The following is a 23,353-nucleotide window of genomic DNA, read 5'->3' as shown; positions in this document are numbered from 1 at the left end:
CGTGACGTGAGACGCAAAGTATCGATGTCAACTCCTGCTCCCCTCCTGATCCGATCATCATGTGGCAGAATATCTCCACTCTTCGGCAGGGCTAACCGGCTGGGCTGAAACTGAGACGCAAGATGGAGAGTGACAGACGCGCACACTCCCCTCCCACCGGAAGAAGTAAGAGAATCAATCTGCAGCGTGACGTGAGACTCAAAGTAGCGATGTCAACTCCTGCTCCCCTCCTGCGTATGACTCGCGTATAAGCCGAGGTAGAGTTTTTCAGCAAATTTTGGGTGCTGAAAAATTCGGCTTATACACGAGTATATACGGTAATTGACCTGCCAGTACTGATGCTCTAGTAAATATCTGGGTAATTAAAATCCCCCCGTATCATTCCTCAAGTTAGCAGACTTTTATGTTTGCCTCAGGAGCTTAGCCTCCTCCTCTTTACTTACATTAGCTTTTAAATCCTGCCTAACAAACAGACATACCCCTCCTCCTTTTCTATTGCCTCTGTCCTTCTGAAACACAGTATAGCCACTGATATTAACTGTCCAGTCGTGCAGCTCATTCAACCACATTTCGGCAACACCAACCACATAATTTTTCCCCTCCAGTGCCAGCAACTCCAACTCTCCCATTTTACTAGTCAAACACCTTGCATTTGAAAACATACATTTAATACTGGTACCAGCATGAGAATTTTGAAAAAACATGTGATGCTCCCTGTCCTTAAAGGGGAACTTTTGCGAAAATGGAAATTTAATACAAGCTTCCTCATACTGAAATAAAAAACTAAATTCTAAATACAATCAATTGAAAAATCTGCATTGTTTCTGAAATAATCAAGTTTATATTCACTGTTATATAACAGTGAATATATGAATGATCCAATATATCTTATAGGGGGTCTCCCTTTCCTAGCAGATGTATTAGAGCTTATTCAAATAACTGATCCCAGTACAAACAAAATCTAACAAAATGCAGTCTTTATGTAGAGAGACAGGATTTCTGGTGATTCTAATAAATCTTTTAGGCAAAAGGAGCACCGTATGACAACTCCTAAATGAAGACAGAATGAAGAGAAACAGATGCTGAGAGAGGCATAGTGTAGATAAATACAGTTTAAGGAGAAACAAACCCCTTATTTAAAAAAAACACCCCCTAACCCACATAGACAGCCCTCCCCCCCCAGCCTAGCTGCTACCCGGGCAAATGCCACTAACATTTTATTTGCCCATCGGTGCAGATTCATGGAACGGCGTACACGGTAGCCATCTTCCAGGTCTTCAGTAAATTACAAATGACACTGGCGTGGCAGCACATGGGCAGTTGGAGCAATTTCCCTGTTCGCGCCAGCTGTGCATGCGCCGAAATTGAAGGAAATTGCAGAATTGCCGGAACAAGACACGAAGACCCGGAAGATGGCTGCCGTGAACTACGATCCCTGAATCTGCACAGACGGGTAAGTAAAAAGTTAGAGGCATTTGCCCAGGGCAGCAGCTAGGCTGGGGGTGAGGAGGGAGGGGGGTCTATGTGGGGTGGATTTTAATATGGGGTTTGTTTCTCCGTTAAAGGGGAAACAATGTTTTTTTACATTTATGTTTGAGTTTGTTTTCACCCAACTAAAAACAAGAAAATAAAAAAATATCTCAAGTGTACTTAATCAGGCAGAGAAGTAAGTTTACATAGATGTCAGCAATTAAAGTATTTGTCTTATACAGAAAAAGCATATCACTTAACAGTAAACACTGAAAAGAAAATTAAGTTCCTCTGCTTGGTTATAGGAGAGTTACAGGGTCTAAGGTATTATCAATACTACGGCCAAATTTATCAAGGGTCGAATAGTAAATTAGAATGTGAGATTTATCACATCTCGACCATGGAAACAAAAATTCAAATATTCGCCACCTAAAATTGCCGAGTTCATTTACAAGTCAATGGCAGAGGTCATTTGAGCCAACTCGGTTCTTACAAAACATGCATGCACACCACACCAGATTTTTCTCCAGCAGAGCAATCTCCAACAGGGCCCCATCCCGATGATCCCCTTAGAATGAAGGGAGCTGTCAAATCTCCTGCCCGCTTAGTCTCCACTGTGGCTCCCTTCTTTCAAATGCTAGTGTTATGAGCAGATGGGATCACGTTTGGCGTGGTGATAAGTATGAGGGCCTAGGGGCATCCCAAGTTGAAATTTGGCCCTTCCAACACTGGTATCAAGTTGAACACTTCTCTAGAATATTGTCCCCATTGAGTATCAACCCCCATTGCTACACAGCAGTTTAGCAGTAGTGTTACTGAAGCAAACACACCTGTCTTACCAGTGCACAGCAACACTGCATATTTTTTTTTTCTTTAAAAAAACCTTAATTTTTTGATGTTACCATTTCTTTAAAGTGTTCTAGTATCTTAAAGCAGTGATCAACTTAAAAGATCAAAATGGCTCCTCCTTTGGTGACCCTTTAGTATTGACTTGAATGTGCTGAAGGTGGATAGAATTGTAGAAGTCAGTTATTTATTTAGCTGCTATAAAAATATGCGGGAATTAGCTGACTATAGCAAAGCCATGAAAATAGTTACATTTTACAACTCAAAATAAACTGAATTGGATTGTGGTTAATAAAAAAAACAAACAGGCACATTAACATATAAAAAACTCAGTTTGAAGATATGATTACCTGTGTGGTATGATCAGAGCCTATTAAAATTTGCATCATGTTTGCTTCCTTGGGGGCGTTACCCTGCTGCTTCTGGCTCCAGTTTTATTGATGTACAGTTTTATACTCGGTTGCTAAGTGACAATTACATTTCTAGTATAACTCTAATAATAAATAAGAGTTTAGCTCTTCATAGCGTAAGTTTTCTAGAAAATCATATAAATATGAAATAAACCCAGTAGGCTGGTTTTGCTTCCAATAAGGATTAATTGTATCTTAGTTGGGATCAAGTGCAAGGTACTGTTTTTTTATTACTTAAGGAAATCATTCTTAAAATTTAGATTATTTGGATAAAATGGTGTCTATGGGAGACAGCCATTCCATAAATTTGGAGCTTTTTCGTATAACAGGTTTCCAGATAATGGATCCCATACCTGTATATTTCTCTTTTGGTTTTAATAAAATCTGTTTATATTTCCTCAGGTAATTCGCATTCAGTCTCCAGATGGCGTTAAGCGAATTAATGCAAGCAAGAGGGAAACTGCAGTAATGTTTCTTAAAAAGGTTTGTTGTATCTAACGTCTCTCATGTCCAGACAGTCATAAACACACTGTAAGATAAGCTGTCACTCACAACATTTGGCCAGTTGTTGTGGCTTAAATGTTAAAAGTGATGCCACACTATTTCAGTAATATAGAAAGTCAGAAACGTGTCATGATACTGTGACCAAGATGAGTTACACATGTACCAGTCAGTTGGGCCTTCCATGTATATATTGCTGCACTATGACTGACACCAGTTCTGACTAGAAGTTATAAGGAATCTGACCCGTTTTTGTTTTGCTGTAAATTCACAAAACGGCGAAAAATTTGGCAAATGCATTGACTCACTTTTTTTTGATGCAAGACAATTTTTTATACTCATTGGAGTCTTAAGTGGCATTTTTGGGTTTTTTTTCACCTCGAAACCTGGCAAAAGATTTTTCTCATCACTACTGACTAGTATTCTATCATCTATGAACCTCTATCCTGTGTTCAGCAGGTGAGTGTTCCATCATTTCTTTATTGGTAACCTCCAGTGCAGTTTTCTTTTTACTCTTGTGGAACCATATACCCATCTTAGCATCTGTTTGCATATTATATTACTGTTAAATGTACAATGAATATGGATGGAAAGTTATTATAAGAAATGCTTGCTTGTCATGTGATTCAGCACTAGTGCAAAGATTTTAGTTAATTTAAGATTCAAATCTTGTTTCAGTCACCATTGCATGGGCTATACACTAAATATTGTTAAAGTGGACCCGTCACTGAAAAAAAATATTCAAAATCTTATTTTATCACATTAGTCAAGCAAAAAGAACTTTAATTACACTATATAAATTATTTGAATCTTGTTTCCATCAGTTTGGGAAGTCATAATTATAGCAAGCAGACAGCAGCCATTTTGGGGACACTGTTATTAAGACAAGCCTTGTATCATCTCAGAATCTTGTTTGTGCACCAGAATGGGGGACCTGATGTCCATCCCCATGCACTGGCTACACAATTAAATGGTGAAGAGAATGGGGGAATGAGGGGAGAGCAGTGACATCTAGGAAGTGCTGAATGGAAAGTGAAAGTAATTGTCTGCCCCGCCTCTATGCCTAGGCATAGAGGCGGGGCAGACAATGTTTGATTGACAGCTGAGATTTTTAAATTAGTTTACAACAGCTATGAATGCTTTAATAAAAAATAGAAATTGGATTTCATGTTTAATTTGAAAAGGACTTTTATTATATAGATTTTTGTGTCTGGGTGACGGGTCCACTTTAAACTTGATAGGACATAGTTCTCTTTTCAACCCAAATTAACTATATCACTATGTTTCCCCAGGTAGCTAAAGAGTTTGGCTTCACAAATAATAGATTTTCTGTATATGTGAACAGAAATCGGACGGGAGAAATTTCTGCTTCCCAAAACAAGTCCCTCCATTTCCTTAAAATCAAGTAAGTTGCAGAGCAACAATGTTTGTTTGTTCGGTAACCTCACTGATAACAGTCTGCTTGCAAATTATTTTCTTATTGGTTTAAGTTAGAACTGACGTGAAAATAGGATGTTTATCTTACATTACATTATTGGCTTTAAATAGCATGTCCTACATGAACTTTGTCATGACACATCAAGTTCAGAACTCTATTGTTATCACATGCTAGCAAATACTAGTGTTTCTGTGTGTCAGCAAAATCTCTGTTGAATAAAAACAGCAGTGATACTAAAAATCTTTAGTACACAAATACAATGCAGCGTGCCTCTATCCCTTAGCCTGTGGGCACATGGAGTGTTGGCTGCGTTTTATCCAGCTGGGTGAGAGAAGCAGACCAATCTCTTCCTCAGCTCCATTAATCTGCGCTAAAATGTACAGCTTTTTGTTTAGTGCAGGTTCACAGAAGTTCTGAAAATGCCTTCTTTCATGTTTTTGGGTTTATCTCTGCTCTGCATACCTGCTGTAGGGGGAAGTTATACTTTTCAGTGCAGATCAACCGAGCTGGGGAAGGGAGCGGCAAAAAAACTGACTGTGCACTGGCCGTGTCCCCAGATCTTTACTGACATTCAAACTGTAAACCAGTTTAGTGGCTGATGTGAATGCTTGTTTTAGTCTGTGTCTTTTACAAAAAAAACCCAAATGAATTGTAAATGTTTATTCCAGAGAAAGGGTAACTTTAAGTACACATGAAAGTAGTATTTTTACATTTCTAGTCTTCACATTTCTAGAATGTGTCAACTGAGTTTCTGTGTACTAAAAAACTAATCACGCACATTAAATCTGCACTACCCCCTGTGTTAGTCTTTAAAAGAGTTCAAGCCAGAAATTGCCCAAAAACTCTGTGTCTACGCAAGAGATGCAGGCCAAGATGGTGGCTCCAAAGCGACACAGCCCTCCACCCCCATCACACAGCAGCCAGCACAGCAGTCCGCACCACAAGATCTGCCGATCAACCAGGTGCTAACCCCAATAGCGGAATGCCAAGCAACGTTGATGTCGATCTTTACTAACACAATAGAGGAGCTCCGCTTGTAACTTTCAATCCTACGCCAAGAACGCAGAACATTAGGGACCGGACCACTGCGAATCCCAAATCAGCAGTCTAGAGGATACCTGCACCACTCTTCGGGAAAAGGTTCAGCAGCTCCACATGCAGATTAAACAAGTGGTGGCTGAAATTAAAGACCTTTAAAATCAGCAAAGGTGGAACAATGTGAGGGTGGTTGGCCTACTCGAGGGCATGAAGGGAAGAGACCCAGAGGCCTTCTTTACGGAGTGGCTGAAACAGCACCTGGGTGAGTCCACGCTACCCCCCCCCCCAACCTAGTGGTGGAAAGAGGGCACAGGGTCCCAACCAGGTCAGCACCCCCAGGAGCCCCACCACGCACATTCCTGGCCAAGCTCTTAAATTATAAAGACTGTGACGCAGCCCTAGCTGCCCCAAGCACCTTGGTGATGTGCAGTACCAAGGCAAAATTTTTTTTACTTTACCCAGACTTTTCGTCTGGAATACAGAAAGAAAAGAGCCTCTTTTACTGGCGCCAAAAAACGCCCTAGAGACCACAACATACTATACAAAATGCTGTATCCAGTCAAGCTAGGGATACAATCAGATGGCAAACACCATTTTTTTGCTGACCCACAAGAAGTAAATGATTGGCTAGCAGAAGTAAATGATTGGATAGCAAAGGCTTAAAATAAGGGTGCCACCATCACATACAGCCGATTTAATGCACAGTACACCAGATGCACTGCAAAATGGGCACAGGCCCTAAAACTTAAGAAGCACCCTTCACAGGACATCCGTGAGGATATCCCCTTAGGAGCATGGTTGAAGTTGTTCTCGGCCACAATGGTTTGATTGCTACCTCCACATATAGTTAAGTTAACAGCAAGTTTACAGTTTAGGGCAGTATCTCTGCTTAAGATGATTCTGGGTGGGACAAGGTTGTTTTGGTTAAAATTTGTTGTGTTTCACTACTACAAGTTATTGATGATTGTACTCTTCCATAACTTTGCACAGTACTGGGGCCCCTGAAACCCCTCCCCACTCCCTCTCCCCATGGCTGAAGGCAAAATTAGATTGACATCCTGGAATATCAGAGGTTTGAATGACAGAATCAAACGAACCATAGTGCTCAGATTTCTCAAAGACCACAAATCGGACATAATCAACAAGAGACCCACCAGACAGGTAGTATGATCATGTCCCTTAAAAAACCATGGATAGCACAACTCTATCATGCACACTACTCATCACACTCCTCAGGGGTAGCCATTTTAATACGGAAGGCAATTTCCATACACTTTTGAAACTCTGCAATCAGACATTTGTGATATTGCACTGTTCTTGCACACTGCCCTATATCCAAAGTAGTTGTATACAACTCATCCCCATTTAGTCTACACCTGCTACACCAAATATCTGCTAAACTTACAAGCCCTGACCCCAGGCCCATTCTTTTAGCAGCCGACTTTAACACAGTCCCAGATAACAACACAAACTCCAGGGATGGTCAGAAGCCCTTGACCTGACAGACCTATGGAGATCCCAAAGATACCCAATACTCGTGCTTTACCCCAGCTAAATCAGTCATGTCCAGTATACTGCACAATTGACCTATTTGCCATAGCAGCTGAGCCTCTAGCAGCCACAATTAGAAATAACTAATATTAATGGATCGGCGATAGGGAAGAAAAAAATCACACTATGTGCGGACAACACTCTTGTTTACCTAGCAGACACCAATCACTCCCTATTCCAACTGCTACAGCTAGTAAAACAGTTTGGGGAATACTCAGGTTTGCAGGTTAACTGGATTACATCCAGTATCCTCCCGATTGACTATAGCCCACACCCTAGAGTGGACCTTCATTTGAAATGGGTGACAGAAATAAAATACCTTCAGTTCAGTCTTGGGAAACTTGACTTGTCTAGTGAGACTACAACCTGTTCTAGCAATGTTTAGGGCCAAAACCCCAGCATGGGCAGAATTACCACTTTCTCTTGTTGGTTGAGTGAATTTAGTTAAAATGATTCGTTTACCCAAGCTACCCAATGTACTAGCTAACTCACCTATATATATCCCACTTAAGTGGTTCAATGACATTGACAAGCTTCTATGACCTACCTCCAAACCAAGACTTGCGAGAACAACCATGCAAGCTCCCTGGAGTAAAGGAGGACTGGCTCTCCCTAACTTCAGAAACTACTAATTGGCTGCACAATTTACTAATCTGCAACAATGGTGGCACCCCAACTTTGACAACATAGCCGTAACACTGGAAATGCACACCCTGGAATCAGAAGAAAAGCTGCAGTCCTTAGCGTTCACTGGTCCACAACCAGGTAGCTGCCTCCTAACAATGATCATGTCCACATACAAATGCTGGAAGATTGTGGCTAAAAAACCTTACATAAGCACAAACCAGTGGTCCCCAGCTATGCCATTATGGAACAACAGGCTGATGGAATACCTTCCCCTAACACCGGATACCAGCATCTGGATTAATAAAGGTATTACAGAGTTTCGGCATGGCCTACATGGGAGCACCCTTAAAACCTTTGATCAGCTTAAAAATGACTACAACCTACCAAACAACTACCTATTTAGGGATCTCCAACTGAAACACGCATTTCCAGTGCAATTCCCAACCCAAACTGTGCAACTCAGGGAACCCCCTAGGCAAAACCAAAGCCCAATGGAGCCAAGATCTGGGAAATATTGAGCAGGAGACATAGACTGAGGTACTGAGCCAAATAAAGGACGCATATCCAAGGACAGGCTCATACAAATTAAATTTCTCAGCCGCATCTTCTACACTCCAGAAAGACTTGAAAAAATCTACCCAAACACAAGGGACACTTGCTTTAGAGGATGCCCAGAGAAAGGCAAATTCTATCACATGTTCTAGCAGTGTCATCCAGATAAAGACATTTGGAATTTCATGCACATACATTTGGACCTTCCGCATATCGCCACACCAAAACTAAGTCTTCTAGGCATCACAGAGGAACTACCTCTAAAAACGCCAGAGAGACTGCTGCTTTTCCAATTATTATTTTTTGCTAAAAAAAACTAATCTTGCTCCACTGGAAAGACATCCAGGCCCAACAATTGGTGACTGGAAGCAACTTGTGAACATTAACTTAACTCGCATAAAAGCAGTCTTCATGTCCAGAAACTGCCCTAGTAAATTTGAAATTATCTGGCAAAAATGGACAGCCCTAAATACCCCTGATGTGTAACAGATCTAGGTTCTATCTTACTAGTTAGCATAAGAAAGTAGTAGGGGAGGTTATTTGTTTGTGACGGAGAAGCCCCACTTAGCTAATCTCCCCCCCCCCATGACTGAAACTGACTAAGTAATCAAAGTACCCTGCCTAATTGATGGAAGAGGTTAAAAGTTTTTTCTTTCTAATCTTTTTTTTTTTTTTTATTTCCTCCTTTATTGGGTTTTTTAAATATTGTAAAATGCAAACCACAAAAAAAAAAAAAAAAGTTTGTTTCTTGTTTGCACAGTTGGAGATTAGACACCCAGCGAAAAATCTTATCTACTGCGGATGACTAATCTTCCCAAAATTCCTTCCCGCCAGCAAGAATACGAATTGCCGGCAGGGCGGCGTATGAATCGCTTTGGATTGCCTTTGTTTCCTCGTAAGGCGACTTTGGGCGACTTTGGTATTCCGATGCGATTCGTATGTCATCCCACTGGCAATTCATATTCTTCCTGGCGGGAAGGCATTTTTGGGAGATTAGTCTCCCACAGTAGAGAAGATTTGCTGCTGGCCGACTAATCTCCCCATCTGCCACCACCCTAACTGTTTAAAGCAAAAAGCCTGGCGCGTTTCACGTCACCAGGGGATACTTAGCCATCAGCCCATGACTAAGTATCCCCTGGTGACACACAACGCATCAAGCTTTTTAGTTTTTTTTTTTTTTAAAGGTAAGATTTATTTCTTTTTTTAAACACACAGCAATCAGACAAATAAGTACACTCGCAGACTAAACTGTACAAGTTTGGCAGGATGAAAACATGGCACAGGCTATCACCAAGCATAACACAATACAGTGATCGAGCAGTTGAGATGGACATTATCAAACTCAGGTGAACTTTACATATCGAGGATATGTAGGATAGCTAACCATGAAGGATTTCATAATAGGAGATGGACTTGGTTAAGACTTGCTATAGAGGGGTCGGGTCAATGTCATTCCACAATCCCCAAATTTTATCAAATTTTGTTGGTGTTCCCCTAACTTCGTAGGTGAGCTTATATAGGGGTACAGCTTTGTTAACCAGTTGTATCCAAACAGAGGGTGAGAGGTTACCCATCCAGTGAAGGGCTAAAGTTTTTTTCGCATAAAAGAGTAGGATACGAAAAGAGATTTGCGTATACTTAGCTGGGATTATCTCTTCTAGGACCCCCAAAAGGCAAACTGTAGGTGAAATTATTCTCGGAAAGTCAAGATTGTCTGCTAGATAGTTTACGACTTGTGTCCAAAAGCTCAATATGTAGTGGCATTCCCAGATTAAATGGAAGAAATCCGCAGCTTGTTGGTGACACCTGGGACAGGAGTCGCAGGGGATCCGGCCCATCATTTTGAGTCGTGTGGGAGTTATGTATATATGATGCATAATTTTATATTGTATTAGTTTGTCTTTCAACGATATCAGGCCAGTGTATATGTGATCTGTTGCTTCGTCCCAGTTATCCTGCTCAAGGCCTACAATTTTGGTATTCCACCAGCCTTGTGCTGATCGAAAAGGTTTGGGGCCGGATAAAAGGAATTGCTGGTAGAGCCGGGACACCAGCTTTGCTAGGTTGGGATCATGAAGAATTTCTTCTATGACTAGGCAGGATTGCTGGGGAGTAAGACTGTTAAATTGGGAGTGGAAGGCATGTCGTAATTGTAGGTACTTAAATAATGGAATTTGTGTTGGCTGGCACTTTTGTTGTAGTGTGCAAAGGGTGGCAAAGGTATGATTCTCAAGGAGGTCCTTCAAGCATTTAATGCCTTGCCTTGGCCAGAAAACAGAGTGTTGCAAGGATCTAAATTGATTTAGATAGGAATTTCCCCAGAGTGGGAGGTGAGGGGATAGGAGGGGTGGTGAATGGCCCAAAAGTTTGAGAGCTATCAGCCAGGCCTTCTGTGGGGTAGTCAGTGTCGTCAGTAATGGGCCAGAATCCCTGGGACTTCGATAGGGAAAGTTGCGCAGACCTTCCCACGAGGATAATAAAAGAGCTTGTAACTGCGAGTTTGGGTTATATGGGTCAGGGTTAAAGCACCAGTGGAGGTAATATAATTGTGAAGCTATGAAATACCAATGGAAGTTGTGGAGGGCCAGTCCTCCCACGTCGCATGGTGCACACAGCTTTGACCAGGCGATTCTGGGTGTTTTATTGTTCCAGAGGAAGGGGATCACGATTTGGTTTATACTTTTAAAGTATTTTTTGGGGATATATATTGGCGCATTATGGAGTAGGTAGAGAATTTTGGGGAGGTAAATCATTTTAATGACATTTACTCTACCCCAGAGAGACAGAGGGAGTTTAGTCCATCAATTTAAGGTATTGGTCAGATTAACTAAAATTGGGTCGAGGTTTAAGGTAGTGTATTTTGTGAGATCTGCATGGACTATCACTCCTAGTTACTTGAATTGGGTGGCCCATTCGAGAGGGGTCTCTTGTGGTAGAGATCGAGGTTGGTCAGGGTCAATGGGGAATAAAACTGATTTTTCCCAGTTAACTCGTAGTCCAAAGAATGAGCCAAACCGGTTGACCAGGTCCAAGAGGGCCGTAAGAGAATCATTGGGATCTGCCAAATATATAAGGAGGTCATCTGCAAAAAGGGAGATTTTTTCCTGAATAGTGCCGTAGGTTAAACCCTTGATTAAAGGAGACTGTCTGGTCAGTATTGCTAGGGCAAATAGAATTGGGGAAAGGGGGCAACCCTGCCTTGTTCCCCTTGTTAGTAAGAAAGGGGGGGAGATATGGCCATTAACTCTAAGCTTTTTAGTTTTAATCATTATTGAAAATAAACTTGGTCTTTTAAAACGCTAACTCTCCTGGTTCTCAACTATATTGGTCCAGTATGTGCCAGCTTGCATTGATGTTTTCCTTTGCAATCTCCCTCTGCTGAAGGTCTGGGGCAACTGCACCCAAGATCCATTGTGTTTCACGGTAATTGTTTACCTTAAAACACACTACACTGGTTTTTTGTCTTTGAAACTACCCCCCGCATGACAGATCTTCCAAAACTTTGTTTGACTTGGTGTCAGTGTGAATCTCCAGTGCTAAACATATGAATTACATAAAAGGCAATTTATTAAGATTACGTGACTCATATTTTTAACACTGGAAATTTCTACTGACACCAACGCATAGGTGTTTTAGGAAGATTTGTTGCCTGTAGTTACATAGATTTCCCATAGGTGACATATCCCCATATGCCATCAGTCTTAAGTATAGAAAACACCAAAAACATACAGCATTCTGCAGGAGTATGTAGTGTAAAAATTACATTTTATTCAATGTTACATTTCAGAGTTCGTAAGTGTCTGCAGAAATATGAAGACAGAAAAAAATGAGGTACATGGTGTTGTAGGGCCAGCACTCCCTTTAAATCATGACAGAATTTCTTAAATACATTTTTGCAGTTAGATTATGTAAATTAAAATGGTATAATGAGATAATTTTGTGTTGGGAATATAGACAGGCACACACAAACACACATGTATGGGATTCCAATATCTCAACCTTAGTATGTATTACACACGCCTCTATTCACTCTGGAAGGTGCTTGGTAAACAGACTTCTTGCTCTTGTTGTGACACTTTGCATTTCTGGTTATTAGATTTTTATAGCTAATTGTATTTCCAACTGATGTTTTACACAGTCTTTTTATTTGCTTTGTTGTAGCATTAAACTTTACAAGCATGTTTGCTTTCTTCGTTTTTGCAGACATGGGGACATGCTGTTCTTGTTCCCATCCAACTCTGCAGGCCCCTCCTCTGAAGTCATGGATACAAGTGCAACAGTTCCTTGTTCCCAGCCTATTGGCTCACCACAGGTGGTAGAGGATGAAATTGACCAATATCTGAGCAAACAGGATGGAAAAATCTACAGGAACAGAGACCCACAGCTGTATGTACTGAATGCAAAAATGAATAAGTTAGACTAGTTTTGGGATGTTTTTAAAATGTGATACTAGTTTTTTCACTCTCAACAAATCTTTTTATGGTACTGCCTAAAAGCTCCCTATGCTGATAATTCTGAGATACCTGTTGGTTGAACCAACACCATCATTGTTATGTTAGCAGTTAGGCAAGTTAAAAGGTTGAACTTGATGGATGTGTGTATTTTTTTAACTTCCTGTCAATGCTACTTATGAAATATGTGTTCTATTTTACCTTGATGTCCTGGTTTTGGTCATCCTTCTGTTTTGTAGGTTGTTTGGTGGGAAACACAATTATCAAAATTGCACCTGTATTGTTTGAATGTGAATTGCATAAAATGCTTTTTTGAGCAAAAAAATGAATATGAATAGAAATGCAATCTTTTTTTTTTATACTGAGGTTTCTTTACAAACCCAGAGGTTCTGCATCCCTATAACAGTACTGACCCATACTTTCAATTTTTTCCACAATGGAGACCATCTTGCATATTGTTAGACCATACTTTCGTACCAGCAACACTGCAAATGCTCACTGTGATCTGGGTTGCTTTTATGAAGCTAAACTATGGGGACTGATGAAAACATTAGCAGAAAGTAAGGTTACATCTTTCATAGAATCTGATGCTTCTGGGCTGAGTATTAATAAAAAGATAACGCAGAATATTAATTGATATGTTTGAATATACGTGTGTGTGTTAGTATAAAAAGTGAGGTAGTATTGCACTCAACGGGAATACTTATGAACAAAATCAAAATTTATTGAAAAAAAAAACATTTCGAACACCAAGGGTCAAATTTCGAATTTGAAAAACGTCAAAATTCTAATTCAAAAAGACCAGCCGAAATGGTTTGTTTTTTTCTGGCCAAATTGGTCAGTTTTCGATAGAATAGGTCCATATTTGGGCAAATTCGAATTGTACAAATCAAAGTAATAGCGCATTCGATCAAATTAGAATCAAATTTTTTTGGGGGAAAGTCCACCAACTGACTCCAAATAGGTTCTTCATAGGCTAAAACAGCAATTTGGCAGGTTTTAGATGGCAAATGGTTGAAGTTGAATTTTTAAAGAGACAGTACATAATAAATTTCAATGTTTGAATTTTTTCAAATTTTTTTCAAATTCAGATCGAGTTTTGACTTCCATAGTCAAAGTACACAAGAAATAGCTCAAAATTCGAATTTTTTGAATTCGTAAATTCACCTTGACCTTAGATAAATCTGCCCCCAACTGTGCTCTTTCACAAGGATACCAACACAAACCGCTAAATACCACCAGAAGTGAATGGTGCCAAAAACTGGTTGTCATAAGCAACACTGGTTGTCATAGCAACTGCTGTATATAAATGTGGAACTGTGTAACACCAATGTAACAGAAAAAAACTTGCAAAAAAAACATTTGATGACTCTCCAGTTTGCCTCAGAGGGGGGAAAAACCCCCTTCCTGGTGATGGCAATCTGACTAGTCCCTGAATCAATTTATACTTTGAGCTATTTTCAGTAACCCTGTATTCCCATGCTTGCTAAAATGTCATCCAACCCCTTCTTAAAGTGGACCAGTCACCCAGACAAAAAAACTTATTAATAAAAGTCCATTTTAAATTAAATATGAAATCTAAATTCTTTTTTTTTTTTTTATTAGAGCGTTCATAAACTCATTTAAATATCTCGGCAAATATTGCCTGCCCCTCCTCTATGCCTTAGGCATAGAGGCTGGCAAGTAATTACTTTCTCTTTGCATTCAGCACTTCCTAGTTGTCACTGCTCTCCCCACATTCTCCCAGATCTCTTAACCATTTAATTGTGTAGCCAGTGTATGGGGATGGACATCAGGTCCCCCATTCTGGTGCACAAACAAGATTTAAAGATGGTGCAAGGCTTGCCTTAATAATAGTGTCCACAAAATGACACCTGCCTGCTTGCTATAATTAGTTCACGGACTGATGGAAACAAGATTCAAATAATTTATACAGTGTAATTAAAGTTTATTTTGCTTGACTAACATGATAAAATAGTATTTGGAATAATTTTTTTGAAACTGCTGATTCAGGGAGAGAATATATTGATAATGGGTTGAGTGCAGAGGACCATTGTTTCAATAAGGGTGCCTGTCTCATCTTGTCTATTTATGTGTAATACGGTGCTTTGACTTTACAAATGTTGGCAGTCAAATGATTACTGCAGAAATAACTTACAATATGGTAAAACTGGTAGGTTACTATTTAGTTACAGTTGAGAACCTTTTTTGTTTCATATTCATTACATCCTGTTTTCCCCTCTTGTTTAGCTTCAATGTTGCCAATCACCACTTGCTGTGTAATAAGGAGCAGGATCCAATGGAAATGGATATATATGATCTCTCCTCCACGATTGGCTTTTTTGAATTTGACAGACGTTTGTATGGTTATTTATAGAGGCACCGACACTGGCACCACTTTAGCCTTTGATAAAGCGGGTGTATTGTGAGCGAAACGTGCGTCAGGCGCCTAAACTTTTTTAAATTATTAGGAAGTGGGACGAAAAATTGTGGAAAAGGGTTGTAGTGGAAGGGTGGCTTGTGGGGGGCTCTTGCGATGATCAATGTTACTAAGCAGAGGCAGTTGCTGGCAGGAAGCAATGATTAGCAGCATCTGAAGCAGTTGCGTTCATTAAGGGAGCTGTGTGGATGGAACAGCGGGCCGGCTCTTAAGACGCTCTCAGAGGTTTTTCTGGCAGTGGCAGAAGCCCAGTGATAAAGGCCTCATTAATTTACCCAGCAGAATTCATCTCTCTGCTCCGATCCTAGCAGCGAATACATGTATGAACATTGCGGTTCTACACTGGTAACTTTTGTTCTCCCCACAAACATTTCAGTAACCAAGCACCATTTATTAGAGGAAGTGACTGAAGTTGTAATTTATCTATTTATTTTATCCTCTATACTCCGTCAGTGAGCTAGTGACCTTGAGTTGATTTAGCTTTCCTTCCTAATCTTGTTTTAACGCTGAAATTTCTGGGCACATTTTTTAACTTTTAATTACGCTTACAAGGTGGGAATCTCTGACATTGTGGGATGGTGCAACTACAAGGGTCATTCTTTCTCTTCTTTTGGTTTTTGATTTGTCTGTAATATAAGCTGATGATACAAGGCTGATTATTAAATTCTCTTGCTATTTGCACTGGTTTCTGTACTGCCATGTAGTAATTATCTGTATTAATTACTAATCAGCCTTATGTTGTGAGATTTCTATGTTTACTGTATATTGTGAGTGGGTCCCTAAGCTCAGTAAGTGACAGCAGCACAGAGCATGTGCAGTGAATCTGCAGAAAAGAAGATGGGGAGCTACTAGGCCTTTTTGGGGACACAGATCTTTACTGCTAAAGGGATGTGATTGCCTTGGGCAGGTACAGAAGCACAAAACATCATGTACAGCATCTCTACCTATTTCTTTAGGTTTGTTCTCCTTTACAAGAAGTAGATTAAAAGTTTAGGTTGGGTACTGTGATGACAATTTAGCCATGATCAGCACATTTTAGCTAGGATAGCTCTTTGGACTTTTTCTTAGCCTAAATAAAAAGAGAGCACGTAAACTATTGCCACTACAGGTATTCGATTGCATTAATCTCATGGCCCTTTAATTTCATATAATAGTGGACAGTAGTATCCAACTGAGGTTACCTTAGATGTGAAATTCATATGTTAATCAAAAATCAATGGATGGATGCACTGCATTTCTAATTACTGGATTCCCTAAATCATGGATTCCCAAAATCCTCTGGAAAAAGATGTGGCCAAATGTGAAACACAATCGGAACCCTAGTTTGCATATTTAAATTTGGATAAAATAATTACAATTTCATTATCTGGGATCAAAAAATTGTGTGCAATTATTCAGGGTTTTAAAATCACATGATTTTAAACTTCTGGATCACTGAGCACTGAGCATCTGGCTGATACTAAATCCTGCAAAAAGAGCTGGGATTTAACCAAATCCTGAATGTTGCATATCCTAAATGGCTCCTTGATGTGGTCCTTGTCCCTTCTGCATGGATTCACAGTGGTTTGATCCGATCATTTGGCAGAGAATGGCAAGCTTTATATTCAGAAGGAATAATTGATATCTTAACATATTCCTTTCAGCTGCTGATTGTTGCTTTCTTTTGCAGGTGTCAGCATGGCCCTATGGGTAAATGTGTACATTGTGTTCCACTAGAGGTATGATTGCTTCCGATTACTTCTTGTAGCAAGAAATGTGTGTACTAGACTGTAATAAGTATAATATGTACTAAATGGACCATTTTTGTTTAATTTTGCTTTGTAGCCTTTTGATGAGGATTATCTCAATCACCTTGATCCCCCAGTCAAGCACATGTCATTCCACGCCTACATCAGAAAGCTGACAGGAGGTGCAGACAAGTAAGAAATGAGCAATGCAGCCTTGAATCTTTTGTTTATAACCTAATAAAATAATTTCTTAAAAATGGCAAGCAGATTATCATTTAATGCATTGGTTGTCCGATGTTTTTTATTCAATTTCCTGTAGGAGGACCAAAGTTCAGTGCCCCCCCCATTGCATATAACAAGCTGACATATCTGCACTGTGGCAATGTGGGAGAAAACGGCACAAGAGTTAATAGGAATAGTTCTTGTGCCATTATTTGATGAGTATGCTACCCCGTGTGTCTTCTGAGGTCTTTTCTGCACTACTGTAATAATAAATAATATTTATTTGAAGCAAGTGTACTTTTTCCCATTTAATGTTTGTTTTAGCATTACAGTTTCGTTTTAAAGGGAATCTCCACCCATATGTGATAACTACATTTTCTGTTCTGTGGTTTTGACCGAGTAGAAGTAAATTTTCCTCCAGGTCTGTTAATCAGCTGGCTTTTGATATATTGTTTCAAGATGTCAGAAACAGACAAACAGATATTGCTTTCTATAGCAATTGTTTTTATTCAAAAATACCTTCGACCTATTGAATATAATATATATTAGAAAGTTGCTTAGAAAAATTCTGTTTCAGGTCCCCATCACGGGTTCACGGGGACAGTATAACATGTATTTAATGAACAGGGCTTTTGTTAAACATTCTTTTTATATATTGTATTAATCACAATATTTTGTTAATTCCATCAAGGTTGCAGCATTTTGACTAACTAGTAATCTGGGCAGATTGGTGGCAGATGCAATTCAATGTAGATGAATGTAAGGTCATGCACCTGGGATGTAAGAATATGTAAACTGCTTAGACCAGTGCTGTCCAGCTTCTGTTGTACTGAGGGCCCGAATTTTCGTGGCCTATGTGGTGGAGGGTCAATAATGGAAGCCGGTGTTCACCACTCCCTGTTTTAAACCACACCCACTTTAAACTTCACACATGTTACCACAAGAACTTTTATGACCATAGTCACATTAATGGTAGGTTGCACACCATAAAACCAAATGGTTGGTGCTCACTGCAGGGATATCACCCATGTGTGAAACACATTTATTAAACCATATTCAGAAATATTCTTTAATTAATGTTACCCCCCCCCCCCAATGCAGAGGTTGTCCAGTTTTAACAATACACATTAAAATGACTCATTAATTAGAGCTTGACGGGGCCCCCTATAACTCCTTATCCCCCTTGCAGTTGCATGGTCTACTTCCTCTGTAGATGCACACCTGCAAGAAGCATAGGGCAGGCAGATTATGGCACACACAGGGAACATAGGGCAGGCAGATTATGGTACACACAGGGAGCATAGGGCAGGCAGAGTATGGCACGCAGTGAGCATAGGGCAGGCAGAGTATGGCACACACAGGGAGAATATGGCAGGCAGAATCCAACAGGAGACAGGGAAATTTATCAGGACCTGGTGCTTCTTCAGTAGTTTGAGTGAAGTGTGAACAGGGTAACATTGTGGGCCCCTTATAGTCTGGGAATGAGGTGTGAACAATAGATGTCTTACAGGTGTGAACAATCGAAGTCGAAGGCGGATTAAAGGTGTGAACAATGCAAGATTTTTTATTTTATTTACTTTATCAAAAAGTTAGAGATAACACAGTCTTCGAGTTAAATTCCGACCACTTGCATTCATTTCTATGGGATTTTGAAAGATGTATTTATCAAAGGATGAACTTTTACCCATTGATAAATACTCTTTTAAAAATCCCATAGAAATGAATGGAGAGTGGCGAAATTTCACTCTAGAGGACTGTGGAAATCTCTAACTTCACTTTTTGATCTATGTACCCCAAGGGGAGGTCGGCACGCGGGCAGCCAAGTTGGACAGCCAGTTCTTGTAGGTAATAAATTTAACTGTGGTGAACAATGCAACAATGGTGCAAGCTGGTAAAAGGGGATGGAATAATTGGAAACACTCAAACAGTTATTATGTATGACTGGACAAATTGGGATAGTTTACACTGGAGACAATGGATAACTATGTATAAATATATAAGGGGACAATACAATCTAATTCTTTTTTTAGCAGTAGGTCCTTCCAACTGACACAAGGGCATTCATTTCGATTAAAAGAAGGGAGGCTGTATCTTAATATTCATAAAGGATTTTTTTTTTATAACCGATAAAGCTGTGAAGTTTTGGAATTCTCTCCATGAATTTTTTTGTACTCACAGATACAGTAGGTAGCTTCAATAAGGGGTTGGATTTAACAAGTGGGGAAATACAGGACCATTGTTAATTAAACTTAGTACAAAGTTGATCCTAAGTTTGGTCCGATTGCCATCTTGGAGTCCGGAAGGAATATTTCCTCACTGAAGCAGATTGAAAAGGCTTCATATGGGATTTTTGAGAGTTCCAGGTAGACTTAAAATGTTGAACACAATGGACAAGTGTCTTTTTTTCAACCTATGTTACTGTATTAGCACAATATGTAAAAAGTATGTTCATCACAAGTCCTATTCATTGCACTCATGTCGAACAAGGTGGTATACTGTCTCTGTAACCAAATAAAATTATAACAACAATTATAACAATATTCTTTGTACTGTACGCTATCTACTCCAAATGTAGCTGACCGTTTACATTGTCTTTGATTACGTTTAGAGGAAAGTTTGTGGCCTTAGAGAATATAAGCTGCAAGATCAAATCTGGCTGTGAGGGGCACCCACCGTGGCCAGAGGGGATCTGTACAAAATGCCAGCCCAGTGCAATAACACTTAACAGACAGGTAATTCTTTATGTTTTTTGTTTGCTGCTAATGGTGCAGGGCTGATTTACAAAATTGGTGCTATAGTCTCTCTAAACTCTATTTTATATTGTTAACCCAATTGCCATAACCAGTAGCACCTAATAGGGTTGTCTTAAATGGAATGTCTTTGTTTTACTGAGAAATTTCAGTATGTATTTTTGATTTGTAAGGGCTCTTCATGGATTTAGCTTGGCTCTTAATGGATGTAGTTTTTATATTTGATCATTGGGGAGGCTAAAAATCCTTGCATCTTTCCTGAAATAACGTTTTGTTGCTATAACATTAAATGAGACCACCAGGGAATAAAACAAAGTGCATTCAATGCTGAATATCAAGTTGGGAATATAATTCTCTACATAGAAAATGTAGAATCCCTCAAACCAATGGTTATGGCATAATAATTTTTTTTACTGGGGAGCACTGTTGAAATTAAGGGTTACATAAAGCAGCAGTACACAGAACTTTTAAGGATTCAGTAGCACAACTGATCAAAATAGCAAACTTACACAGCACAATGCTAAGTAATAGTAACATACTTATGAAAGCACCAAATCCATTTTTGAATTTGCTGAATACCCTATCATAGAAAATTATATGGTCCAACACCAAAAGATAATAGTGATGATTAACCATACACTGCTGCTATTCTGTGTCGGAACTGAAAGTGTTGGTCAGATTCACAAGTAGTACCCTACTTACTACAGATAACATCACTTATTGTCTCTCTCTGACTGTAGAAATACAGGCATGTGGACAACATAATGTTTGAGAATCACACCATTGCGGATCGCTTCCTAGACTTCTGGCGCAAGACTGGAAATCAGCGTATTGGTTATCTATATGGCCGATACACTGAGCATAAGGATATTCCTCTTGGCCTAAGGGCAGAAGTGGCTGCTATCTATGAGCCCCCACAGGTAAGATCTAATGGCAATGTTAATTATATGAAAGTGAGGTGACTTGTAATATCTGAACTGTTCAGCCTGCAACCCATTAACTGATGTTATGCTCTCCCCTCCTTAGTGTCTCTGGCTAACAGGTCATGATGGTTCTGCATCTGTCAAGAAGTTTCCATTAGAATGCATATGCCATTCTGGCCTCTGCAGTATACTACTTGATCTTCTTATCCCTTTGCTTCTTTCACTTGTTCATAGCCAGTTTTGAAGTCCAATTCTCATGAATATGCCTGCTTAACTTAAACTCGCTTCTTTCTTTCAACACTAAATGTAAAGTTGTATTTTTGTTGTAATATAAAATGTTACTGCTGTGTGCCTGCTGCAGTGTACAGACATAATAGGGGCCCTTTATGAATACTAATGCAGTTTGAGACACAAATCACCATTTTTTTCATACATAATTCTAATGTAATTTGCAGTTACATAAACAGATATTTTTTCTGGACATTTCCCACATGCCATTGTAATATAGACTCTGACTGACTGGTTTTCTGGTCTGAATGCAGATTGGAACTCAGAACAGCCTGCAGCTACTTGATGATCCAAAATCTAACGTAGTAGATGGGATTGCAGCCAAGCTTGGACTAAGGAAGGCAAGTGCTTATGCTTTCGGGGAAGCAGGTCCTTCGACAGTTTCTCGTAGGAACTATCGTCATTACATTATTCAAGGGTATTGTAATGAAAGGCACTAAGTGTGCCCAGTCTAGTTACCCATTGCAACCATCAAATGTTTGTTTTTAAAAAACACATTTAGCCATTTAAATGCAGTTAATGGTAAATGTTTATTGAGTGACTAGTAATAAACTTTGCACCACTCAACTCAAGTAATAAAGGTCCCCACACAGGGGCAGATATAAGCTGCCTACAGATTAAGACAGCTGTTTATTGGGCAATGTATGGGGCCCTTTGGCGGGCTTTCCTGATTGATATCTGGGCAAATGTCAGTTGGGCAGGTTTAAAAATCCTGTCAGATCAGGCCAAATGTCGCCCATCTCAAGGTGGGCATATCGAGGAGAGATCCGCTGGTTTGGCGACCTTGTCAAACGAGCAGATCTCTATATGTATGGCAAGCTTTATTACGTTATTATGATACTTCTGTCTGTAATCATTTATTATGAAAAATACAAATACCACTTATTTATTCAGAAAGGAATATACAGTATATACATATATATATATATATATATATATATATATATATATATATATATATATATATATATATATACACTGTATACAATGGTAAAGTAATATGAAAATAAGTATTATGAAATTATGCCTTCTTCATAACGTCACAACTGCAAATGAGTGTCAAGGTAATGCATGGTAATTAATAATACAAATATATAATAATAATATATAACTTAATTTTAGCTAAGCCCCCCTGAAGTTATCTGATTTTTGTTTCAGGGCCAAACAGTTGGATCATTCTGATTTGGTCCATATTGGGCAAGGATCAAACTGATTCAGAAGAAAGTAAGGTGGCCATACTCATCATGATCCTCACCTTTGGCAAAGTTTGCAAAAGAGCAGAGTTTTGCTGATTTGGCCACCTACAGTCATATGAAAAGTTTTGGAACCCCTCTTAATTCTTTGGAGTTTTGTTTATCATTGGCTGAGCTTTCAAAGTAGCAACTTCCTTTTAATATATAACATTATGGAAAAAGCAGTATTTCAGCAGTGACATAAAGTTTATTGGATTAACAGAAAATATGCATAATAAAATTAGACAGGTGCATAAATGTGGGCAACCCAACAAGAGATTTTACATCAATACTTACAGTAGTTGAGCCTTCTTTTGCAAATTTAACATCCTCTAGACACATCCTATAGCTTTTGATGAGTGTCTGGATTCTGGATGGTGGTATTTTTGATCATTCATCCAAAAATCTCTCCAGTTCAGTTAAATTTGATGACTCCTGAGCATGGACAACCTGCTTCAAATGATCCCATAGATTTTCTATGATATTCAAGTCGGGGGGATTGTGACGGTCATTCCAGAATATTGTACTTCTCCCTCTGCATAAATGCCTTTGTAGCTTTCAAAGTGTGTTTAGTAACCTAGTAAGTTAGGTTGAAAAAACACACGTCCATCAAGTTCATCCTTTAACGTGCCTAACTGCTAGTTGATCCAGAGGAAGGCAAAAAACCCCATCTGAAGCCTCTCCAATTTGCCCGAGGGGGAAAAATTCCTTCCTGTGTCAAAAATGGCAATTGGACTAGTCCCTGGACCAACTTGTACAATGAGCTATCTTCCATAACCCATCCAACCCCTTTTTAAAGCTATCTAAGGTATCAGCCTATACGACTCAGGGAGAGAATTCCACATTTTCACAGCTCTCACTGTAAAAAATCCCTTTAGAATATTTAG

General features: G+C 39.4%; 1 protein-coding gene across 2 annotated transcripts in view; it reads left to right on the top strand.

The window, feature by feature from the left end:
• The window catches only part of nploc4.L (NPL4 homolog, ubiquitin recognition factor L homeolog), a 91,413-nt gene that overhangs the window by 19,005 nt on the left and 49,055 nt on the right, over positions 1–23,353 (top strand). For both annotated transcript variants that reach the window (NM_001094645.1, XM_018234516.2), the window contains 8 exon segments: positions 3,129–3,209; positions 4,520–4,632; positions 12,637–12,819; positions 16,994–17,042; positions 17,149–17,243; positions 19,882–20,005; positions 20,764–20,943; positions 21,489–21,575. In NM_001094645.1, coding sequence (NP_001088114.1) covers positions 3,129–3,209; positions 4,520–4,632; positions 12,637–12,819; positions 16,994–17,042; positions 17,149–17,243; positions 19,882–20,005; positions 20,764–20,943; positions 21,489–21,575 — 912 coding nt within the window.

The sequence above is a fragment of the Xenopus laevis genome, chromosome 9_10L, assembly GCF_017654675.1.
Source record: "Xenopus laevis strain J_2021 chromosome 9_10L, Xenopus_laevis_v10.1, whole genome shotgun sequence".
NCBI lineage: Eukaryota > Metazoa > Chordata > Amphibia > Anura > Pipidae > Xenopus > Xenopus laevis.
The sequence above is the reverse complement of the archived record's forward strand: the minus strand, read 5'-3'. Positions and strand labels throughout refer to the sequence as shown.